This window comes from Phocoena sinus, chromosome X (genome assembly GCF_008692025.1).
Source record: "Phocoena sinus isolate mPhoSin1 chromosome X, mPhoSin1.pri, whole genome shotgun sequence".
NCBI lineage: Eukaryota > Metazoa > Chordata > Mammalia > Artiodactyla > Phocoenidae > Phocoena > Phocoena sinus.
Window position 1 is genome coordinate 94194417 of NC_045784.1, and position 10842 is coordinate 94205258.

Here is a 10842-nt window from a genome sequence, read left to right on the forward strand (position 1 = left end):
ACTAAACCACTGGCAGGACTCAATGAGCCCAAGGAACTAACGACCAGCCTGGGGCAAAGGGCATTCTCATCCAGGCCTGCCAGTTCCTTGGCTGGCTGGCTAGTGCTGTGGTGAGAGAGAGAGCAGAGCTCTGGAACCTGCACTTTTCACAGTTTTCCAGCAGGTGGTGCTGCTGTTTCATTTGAACCAGGACCTCACGGGCTCTTGTCTGCTTAAGTTGCCCGCGTTTATAGCTTTTATAAACTGAGAGGGTGTGCTGTGTGACGGGGTGGGTTGCTTTGAAAAAGATAGGGGTGGAGAGGACATTTGCTCCAGCTTCAAATTTGTTTAATGTTGCACAGCTTCTTTAACTCGATAGACCCATCTCCGATGCCACATAGCTGGCAACACATAAAAAAAGTCTCCATCGTGGATCATTTGTCTATTTCCCAATCTTCTTGATATTTGCTTTCAACTGCTAAACTTGTTTTCTGTTTACAGATTTTTCTCGCCACGTGGGCTTCAGCAGGACCCCTGATATAATTGCTTTAGAGGTTCCCTCCACACTATCCTTTGGCCATGGCAGATACGTCAATACCCTTACATTCACTGCGATTCAGCAATGTGCTGACGGAGGAAAGTGTCGACCCCCAAAACAGGGAGACGACCTGCTCTGGACCAACGGTAGAGAACAGAGCAGAGGTCCAAATTCTGCATTCTAGTGTTCAGCCTATGGTCTCAAGTTCAGCGTCAGACCCTGGAGGGATGTCCACACAGCTGATGACATCCCCAGCCTTTGACACCATGGCCGTACCTCTGATGGGAGCAGCAAACTCTGGAGCACTGTCCCCACCGCTAATGTCAGCCTCAGACTCTGGGACACTGTCCCCATTGTTAATGCCAGCTTCAGATTCAGAGGCATTGTCCCCATTGTTGATACCAACCTCAGACTCTGGGATGCTGTCCCCATTGCTAATGCCAGCCTCAGATTCTGGGACACTGTCCCCATTGCTGTCCACTTCAGAGTATGGATTAATGTCCCCGGGGCTGATGACAATTCCTGACTTTGGAACAATGTCCACAGCACTAATGGCAACACCAGATTCTGCAGAGACATCACCACTGGCAATGCCAGCTCCATCCTCTGAAGCGACGTCCGCACCATTGATGCTAGCCCCAGATCCTGGAGAGATCTCCCCACTCCTAATGCCAGATGTGAACCCTGGAGTGATGTCCCCACAGCCAATGCCAGCTCCAGGCTCTGAAGGAATGTCACCACTGCAAATTACAGACGAAGACACTGAAGCCATGTCTAAAGTGCTAATGACTGCCCTGGCCTCTGGAGAGATCTCTTCACTGCTCATGTCAGGCACGGACTCTGAAGCGATCTCCTCACTGATAATGTCAGCCCTAACTTCTGGAGCAACGTCCACCCAGCCAACGAGCACCCAAGACTCTGGGGAAATGTCCACCCAGCTAATGTCAGGCCCAGACTCTGGAGTAGTGTCTTCACCACTTACGACAGCTCCAGGCTCCGGAGCAATGTCCTCACTGTTCCTGTCAGTCCCTGATGCTGGAGAAATGCCCACATTGCCAAAGCCAGCCCCAGACGCTGAAGCGATGTCCCCACTGGTAATGATGGCCCTAACCTCTGGAGGGATGCCCACCCAGCTGATGCCAGCCCAAGGCTCTGGAGTGATGTCCTCACGGTTAACACAAAATCTAGACTCTCAAATTGTGTCTAGTCCACCAATGAGAGCAACAGCCTCCGGGGGGATGTCCACATCGCCAGTGAGAGCCTCAGACCCTGGAGCAAGGTCGACACCGAGAATGAGAGCCCCAGCCTCTGGAAATGTGTCCACGTTGCTAAAGACAGTCCCAGACTCTGCAGCACTGTCCACCCCACTGATGACGGTTGCAACCTCTGGAGCAAAGTGCACAGAGCAAATGTCAACCACAGCCTCTAGAGCGATGTCCACACAGTTAGCAACGGCTAGAACTTCTGGAGCCACATCCATGGGCTTTAAGAAAGTCCCAGCCAATGGGGCGATGTCCGCACTGCGAATGAGAGCCCCAGCTTCTGGAACAATGTCCACACTGCCAAGTACAGCCCCAGTCTCTGAAACAATGTCTACGCTACAGATGACAGCCTCAGCCTCTGGGTCAGTGTCCACAGCGCAAATGAGGGCGCCTGTCTCTGGAGCAATGTCTGTGTCACAGAGGAGAGCCACAGCCTCGGGAGTGACAGCTGTACCACAAATGAGAGCCTCTGGAGCCCTGTCCACCCCACGGATGACAGCCAAAGCCTCTGGATCCATGTCCACACTGTTAATGAGAGACACAGCCTCGGCAGTGATGTCCGTGCCACAGATGAGAGCTATGGCCTCGGGAGCATTGTCCAAGCCACTAACAACATCCAAAGCCGCAGAAGCAATGCTCACGCAGCAAATGACAACTGCAGCTTCTGGAGAGATCTCCACAATGCTAATGAGAGACACCGCTTCTGGAGCCATGTCCATGCCACAGATGACAGACACTGCCTCTGCAGCGATGTCCACACCGCTAATGAGAGCCCCAGCCTCTGGCGACATGTCCACACCACAAATGACAGCCGCAGCCTCTGGAACTGTGTCCACGCCTCTAATGAGAGCCCCAGGCCCTGGAGCCATGCCCATGACGCTAATGAGATCCACAGCCTCTGGAAAGATGCCCAGTCAGCCAATGAGCGCCCAAGACTTTGGGGGGATGTCCATGTCGCTCAGGAGATCCATGACCTCTGGAGGGATGTCCCTACTGCAGATGCAAGCCCCAGCCTCTGAACTGATATCCACACCAAAAATGAGAGCCCCAGCCTTTGGGGCAGTGTCCACACCACTGATGAGAGCCTCAGACCCTGGAGAGATGTCCACACTGCTCACAAGAGCTTCATCCTCTGGAGAGATGTCCCCAGCACTAACGAGACCCCCAGCTTCTGGAGAGATAGCCACGCCTCTGAGAGCCCCAGCTTATGGAGCAATGTCTACTCCGCAAAAGACAGCCACAGCCTCTGGAATGATGTCCAAGCCACAGATGAGGGCTCCAGTCTCTGGAGAGATATCTACATCGCTAATGAGATCCACAGCCTCTGGAGTGATGTCCATGCCTCAAATGACAGCTGCGGCCTCTGGAGGGGTGTCCATGCCACTGATGAGAGCCCCAGCCTCCAGGGCAACATCCACAACGCAAATGATGCCCACAGCTTCTGGAGAGACGTGCATGCTATCAATGCGAGCCCCTGCCTCGGGAGTGATGTCCCCGCCATTATTAAGGGCTCCAGTGTCTGGAATTATATCCACACCACTAAGGAGACCCTCAGCCTCTGAAGCTGTGTCCACAGAGTTAATGAGAGCTCCAGCCTCTGGAAAGATGTCCACCACACAAACAACAGCTGTGGCCTCTGGAGGGATGTCCAAGCCATTCATTAGAGCCATGGCCTCTGGAACAGTGCCCATGCCATTGATGTCAGCCATGGCTTCTGGAGAGATGTCTATGCCGCTGATGAAAAACATGGCCTCTGGGGCAACGTCCACACTGCAAAAAAGAGTTGTGGGTTCTGGATCTACTTCCTTGCCACAGATGACATACGCAACCTCCGGAGGGATGCCTGCATCACCGATGAGGGCCTCAGCTTCTGGAGCAACGTCCGCATCGCTTATGAGAGCCTCGGCTTCTGGAATGATGTCCATGCCACTTCTGAGAGCCACAGCCTCTGGGGGTATGTCCATGCCACAAATGGCGGCCACAGCCTCTAGAGGGGTATCCATGCCACTAATGAGGGCTCCAGTTCTGGGAGCCACGTCCACACCACAGATGGCAACCACAGCCTCTGGAATGATGTCCACTCTGGAAATCAAAGCCAAAGACTCTGGGGAAACATCTGCCTCTCACATCAACGTCACAGCCTCTGGATCAAAGTTCACACCACACGTGACTGCCACGACCCCTGAAACAATGAACCAACCACCAGAGGAAGTCCCATCTTTTGGCATGCTGACCCCAGCACTCTGTTACCTCTTAGAAGAACAGGAAGCAGCCCGGGGTTCATGCTCTGTGGAGGAGGAGATGGAGATTGATGAGGAGAAGCAAATGAAGGGATTTTTGAACGATTCAGAGAAAATGGCCTTTCTGGTGTCTCTTCATCTGGGGGCAGCAGAGAGGTGGTCCATCTTGCAGATGGAGGTAGGAAACCCCCTCTCCAATGAAGATAAATCTTTCCTGAGCAGATCCCAGGGCTTATATGACTCCCTATCTGAAATAGACATCCTCAGTGCCGTCCTTTGCCATCCCAAGCAGGGCCAGAGGTCAGTCAGGCAGTATGCCACTGATTTCCTCCTGCTGGCCCGACACTTGTCTTGGTCTGATGCCATTCTGCGGACCAGGTTTCTGGAAGGACTCTCGGAAGCTGTTGCCACTAAAATGGGCCGGATCTTCCTGAAGGTGGCCGGCAGCCTAAAGGAGCTAATAGACAGGTCTCTCTATACCGAGTGCCAGCTGGCTGGAGAGAAGGATTCCCCGGGCTGCTCAAGCCAGGTTCTGCCGTCAGCCTGTAAGCGGAATAATGAGGACGCAATGGAGAATGAACTGAACTCTCCAAAGGAGACCGAGGAGGTAATGATGGGGAAACACACTCAAGGTTTCTGAATAGAAAAATGAGGTAATGATGGCAAAGTCACCCTGCTCCTTTGGGTAGCCTAAGGAAGAGGCTGGGAGAGGCATTGAGCTCCTAGACCCTAACCCCCAACCTAGAGTTTCATCAGCGGGCCTGGCTATGTACTTATTTTGGGTGTATTAACCACGTTGAGGGCCTGGGATGGTTAAAGGTCCAAGTCTTGTGATTCTGAGTGAAATGGCTGGGCTCAGTCCCAACTCTGCACCTATTCCAGGTCCAGTTCTCGAAGAGGGGTCACGTTTTGGGGACTGGGTCCCACCTACAGCCACAGGTGTTATAGGCCCAGGTCACTAGGGAATTTGGCCAGTCTAGTCCTTGATCACACTTTATACAAATAAGGTAAATTAGCCAAGTTGCTTGACTTGCTAAGTTACTGAAATTATCCAGGCAGAACCCCACTTGTCACAGTAAGCATGGCTCTTACCTCTGCTGTTTTTTGTTTTTTCTCACTCCCAGCACCAGCATGTTGCCAAACGCTGTTACTACCTGAAAGAGCATGGAGACCCTCAAGAGGGTCTGCACGACCGCCTTCGACAGAGCGCAGGCCATCAGAAGGCCCCCACTAACAAGTAATGCTACCTGGACACTTCTCCTGTGATATCCAGCTTGGCTGCTAACTTGAGGACTGGTTCCTGGACCCATTCCATTCAATTACATCATTAAACCTTGTGGCCTTCCCCCTTCAGCATCCCCCTCCAGGCGCATCCCACCCTATCTCCCACTTGGCTGACTTGACCTTCTCTTTCACCCCCACATGCCTTTGACCTGCCCCAGTGATCAGAGCGTGGACTTCAAGAGTGTTTGGTGTATGAGGTTCTGAACTCCCATTACCACCGAGGCCAGTCCTAGTTCCTGGTCCAGGGAGAAGTCTAGGCAGGAGAAACCGTGTCCTACCTCAAAAACACCTTAGAATGTCTTGCCACATGTCATCAGGCAAACTTGAGGAAGCCCTGGTCCCATTTCACCTGGCAGGGGAGCCTATAAGGAGAGTGATGCCCGCTCCAATACCATCCTTTTCATCCAGTACACTTGTCCCTATATGCCCCAACTCATAGCACCTAAAATGGGTCTCCAGGGCCCTTGCCCTGTTTATAGTCTCCATCCTGAACCATTCGTTTTGACCCATAGTAGTAATCTTAGTAATGGCTAACGTTTATTGATTATGTGTTGTGTGACAGTTACTGGGCTAAACTCTTGACAAGCACCGTCTCACTACATTCTTACCATAACCCGACTTGTTCTTGTGTTGTCAACTTCTTAAGTCTTGAGCTATTGTCAGTGACTGTTGTCTTGTCCCTCGGTGTCAAATCTCTAGCTCTGACTTTTGGGTGACCCCTCAGTTGTTAATTGCCCTCACTCCCCCTTGGCTATTGTGCTTTGTGGCCAGCCCTCTCGATAAAGATCTTGGTCTGTAAACAGGCACAGATAGTTAGAGCCTAATATGAGCAGTGTTTGCCTTCAGGTGGTGGGATTATGGGTGTTTCAATTTTCTTCTTTCTACTTCTCTGTACTTTCCAGATTCTCTACAGTAAGCATGTGTTACATTTGTAATCGTAAAAGTAAATAAAGTCCGTTTATGAAAAAAAAAAAAAGAATTAACTGTGGCTAACAGAATTGGATGCATTGAGTCCTTCATTCGATCAATATTTATTATCTAACGTGTGCCAGCCACTGTTTTGGGGACAGACGGATGAGAACCTTGATCAAATGAAAACTTCATTCCAATGGAAGAGGGAGACAGACAATAAGCAAGAAAACGCATATGTAAGACGGGTTGAAATCCTGGTGAAGGCTATAAAGACGAGAAATAAGAATAATGGGGAATTTGATACTAACAGAGCCATTTTATTTATTCAAAATAGTCCATGTAATTGGTTTACTCAAAGATCTTTTAAAAACAGTAGGAGTGACATGATTAGAAACATACTTTAGAAAGCTAACTTGGCAACAGTTTGGATGCAGGATAGGGAAAGGGTCAGAGAGCAGTTACGAGCCCCCTACTGCAATAGTACAGGTGACTGACTCAATCTAGGGCCAGGGCAGTGGGGATGGAAAGAGAAGGACAGAGATGAAATTCCTTCTGAGGATTTAAGTCCGCTGCTCCATTACCCTAAACGCTGGGTCTGATTCCAGGAAGAGGGAAATGATTCTCAGAAAAAACAAAGATTAGCGGACAAATCGGCAGCCCCGTGGTGATACAGGTAAGAATCTGGCTCTGCGGGCTGCCTGAGGATGCATCAATCACCAGTGCTGTTGCCTCGGGGGAAAAAGAGGGTGCCATTGGTTGGGAAAACCAAATTCTAGGTGGTAGGCCTCTGGGGACCCATTTTCTCCCTCTTCTCTGACCCTGTTGGCTCACACCTGGTCCAGTCCAGGTCCGAGCGGACTTCTGATCTCCCTGTTCAGCCAGAGTTGCTCTTAGCTCAGGAAGGTGCTGTTGACTTTACTCTCTCCTGAAAAAGAAATTGATGATACAGAATCACAGTCTGAGTCTAGAAAATGTATACAGGAAGGAAAATGTCTTAAAAATGAAGCTAATTTTCTGGTAACCACAATAATGGAGAACCATCGCAATTCTTTGCTTTATTTCTCTCCCTAGTCATTTTTCTTCCCTTTGCTTTTGCCTTTCCTCTCTTTTAAGCTAACGTCACTAGAGATAAATGGAATAAATGAAGCCCAATCACACCCTGCCAGGGCCCTGTCCCTGCTCCTCTACCCACCTCAAAGTTATAATTAGAAATGACCACTCAGCATCTACATGGAGCTGGCTATCATATGCCCAAGTACTTAAGACAATTTCATCTGCTGTAAAATGGTGTTTCAAGTTTCTCCAGGCCCCCACTGGCCCATGGGTAAAAATAAGGTCCCATAAGCAGTAAAAACTCGGATGTCACTGACCCCGTGCCCATCTGTGTTACAGGACCTCAGTCCCTTGAAGGTTTCCCCCTCTTATTTGTGGAAGACCCCAGCAGTCCTCTCCTGTTCCTCTATTCCTACCCTGCCTCAGTGGAGGTTGACTGCCCACATGGCTACGCAAGGGCAGCCTCTCCGTCCCGCCCCAGCTGCTGGTGGGTGCCTCTGGCTGTGGGAACACGGAGGCCCCTGAAGGGGTGGGACGTGGATTCTGCAGATCCACAAAGGGCCTAAACGTTGCTGCCTTCCCTTCAGCTTTGGCTGAAACCACTGATGGGTTCACTGGAGTTAGGGGTTGGGGTGATAATTCCCTCCTCATACCGTGCCACACTTTGTCACCTGGACACCGAAACCACATTGCTTCTGCCCTGTACCTCAGTGAGGCCCACGTGAGAAGAGGGGCTTCAGTTTCTTCCTGCAGCAAACTCTCCCCTGCTGCTCCTGCCCCCATTGCCCTGGCTCAGACTTTCAGACTCAGTTCCTGTGTCTGGAGAACAAAAGCCATCAAGTCCTCCATTTGGATCCCACTTTCAGCCCCTATTTCCGTATCTCTAGCCCTGCCGCTTAAGGCACTGGAAGTCCGCAGATCTCATCAAAACCATTATCCTCCAGGTGAATAGATGCCAGGGGCTCTCTCCAAATGCGCAGCTGTAGGGCCCAGGTGGAGAGCAAATGTCACCCTGTCCTGTTCCTCTCTCCTTCTGCCATTCTCTCCCCCATCACCTGGTCTCTGTCTCTGCCCCTCAGGGACCAATAGTGTATAGACCCTTCTCCTGAAGGTCACTTCCTCCATGAAAGTACAGGCTCAGGCTGTCATTGAATGACTGATGCCTCAGACAGTTTCCAAACATTTCTGAGTCTCACATTGGGATCACCTGAGATCTTATTACCCTTAAACCTAAGCTCGGCCCTGAGGAGTTTGGGAAGTGGGTGGGATAGGGCTAGTTGGGACATATTCAGCATCCAGTCTCTTCAGGGGTGCTATTTAAACTGTGGGGGAAGATCTAAAAGTAAATCCTGGGCTGAAGGCTGGCATAAGCCACAGTTTACTATTGCCATCTATGGAGCATTTATCAGGAGTCCAAGCTCTGGACTAACTGCTTCATCTGGATTATCCTATGTAATCTTCAAAATGACCATGTGAAGTGGGTGCTCTCATTGATCCTATCTTATTTTATTCTTTTTACCAAGAATCTCTGGCACAGAGAAGTTAAGTAACTTCTGAAGGCTAGAAATGAGCACAGCTGGGATTTGAACACGTGCAGTCTGACCCCAGAGCCCCCATATGCAACCACTCCACTATATAGGCATAGCTTCGTTACTCAGAGCCAGATGGCCACTGTGAGGACTTACCCTGTTACCCTGAACAAATTTGCCACCCGATAGCAGCCAACATTTGAAGCTCATAAAGTCTGAGGCCTGAGCAAAAATGGCCCTGCTTTCCCCCTTCCCTATCTTAGATCCAGATGTGAATCCCCCTGAGAGTATTCAGAAAAAGTCTTTAATATTCAAGGAAAAGAATCAATCATTGTGGGATGCTACTGAACTCAGGAGGTTCTGCCCAGGGGCTAGCTGCAGCCCCAAAGTAGAACAACCTCTGTTCTAGGCTCTAGCCAGAGAAGGAAGGTAAGATTCTCCCTTGGGCATCTTCCCACAGAGAAAAAAAATGCATCTTGGGCCCGAGCATCTCCGAAAGTGGAAGGGATTTTTGTGGTTACACCAAGAGCTGGCTTTTCTTTCTCAGTACTTATTTCCCCCTCTTTGTCACTCTTCTCTCAAGAAAGGGGGGAAGTGGGTAAGGAAGGAAGACGATCAATCATTTAGATACTCCGTGCCCCTGCCTTCCAATGCCATCCTCTTCTGCCTTCCCCTACCCCTGCCTTGGAAAGCGATCCTAGATTTAACCCTGGTGTTTAATGTATTCACATTAAAAAAAAAAGGCACCAGACACTTCCGGTTTAAGCAACTTGATAGAGAGAAATTGGAGTAGCCGCTCCCATTATAAACTCAAAGAAATGCTGGATAAAGTGTGGGGGGAAATTCACAGCTGGGCCTGAAATAAAGAAAGGAAAATCTCCAGGGGCAAAAAGACAAAGGGGGATCTTAATGGCAGACCAATAAGCTCTGGAGCCCTCCAGGGTGAAAGTGGTGGAGCCAGAAGAGATATAGGCTAGCTGACAATAGAGTATTTACATGGCACTTGAGCAGCAAAACTGTGAACTTCTAATTCTATACACTGCTCAACTATCACTCGAGAGTCAGTATGAAATGCAGACATTTTCCAAGAAAGACCGAGTCAATTCACCATTCATATGAAACGTGCTGTCCTTAGAGCTGGGCTGGGCTTGGGGAAGCCAGCAAGATTTAAAAGGAAAAAAAAAAAAAACTCTTACACTTTGACAACCTTTGCTGAGAATTTTACTGGTCTAAGCACTGATGTATAAATGGGTACTGGACAGACTGACCCTAGCTTCCCACAATATCCTCTAGTATCTTTTTTTTTAATTTATTAATTTTTTTGGTCAGAGCTTTATTGAGCTGTAATTCACATACTGATAATTCGCCCATTTAAAGTGTACAATTCAATTTTTTTCTAGTATATTCACATCGTTGTGCAACCATAATCACAATCCAATTTTATTTTATTTTATAGTTTACCACAATCTAATTTTAGAACATTCTCATCACCTCAAAAAGAAACCCTGTACCCATTAAGCAGTCACTTCTCATTTCCCCTGCCCCCCAGCTCCTGGAAACCACTAATCTATTTCCTGTGTCTATAGTTTTACCTATTCTGGACTTTTTCTACAAATGGGACCACATATTAGATGTGCCCATTTGTGTCTGGCTCCTTTCATTTAGCATAATGTTTTCAAGGTCCATCCATGTTGTAGCATGGGTCAGTACTCATTTCTTTTTCTAGCTGAATAATATTCCATTGTATGGATATACAACATTTTGTTTATACGTTCATCAGTTGATGGACAATTTGGTTGTTTCCACCTTTTGGCTATTATGAATACTGCCGCTATGAACAGTCTTGTACAAGTTTTTTGTGAACATACATTTTCATTTCTGTTGGGTACATGCATAGTATTAAAATTGCTGGAGCATGTGATAATTCTATGTTTAACCATCTGAGGAATGCCAAACTGTCTTCCAAAGTGGTTGCCCCATTTTTACATCCCCGTCAGCAGGATATGAAAGGTCCAAGTTCTCCACAGCCCCACCAACCCTTGTTA

At 48.9% G+C, this 10842-nt stretch overlaps 1 protein-coding gene across 1 annotated transcript; it reads left to right on the top strand.

Moving 5' to 3' along the window:
* The first annotated feature begins 558 nt into the window (after positions 1-558).
* On the top strand, positions 559-5260 carry RTL9 (retrotransposon Gag like 9). Its single transcript, XM_032618957.1, has 2 exons — positions 559-4626; positions 5144-5260. The coding sequence occupies exons 1-2, from the start codon at positions 559-561 to the stop codon at positions 5258-5260; spliced, it is 4185 nt and encodes a 1394-aa protein (XP_032474848.1).
* The last annotated feature ends 5582 nt before the right edge of the window (positions 5261-10842 follow it).

Excerpts from the sequence above, each read along its gene's own strand:
- RTL9 (XM_032618957.1), top strand. The coding sequence starts at position 559 with ATGGCAGATACGTCAATACCCTTACATTCACTGCGATTCAGCAATGTG. Across the intron at positions 4,627-5,143 it reads CTCCAAAGGAGACCGAGGAG|CACCAGCATGTTGCCAAACG; the intron begins GTAATGATGGGG and ends TCTCACTCCCAG.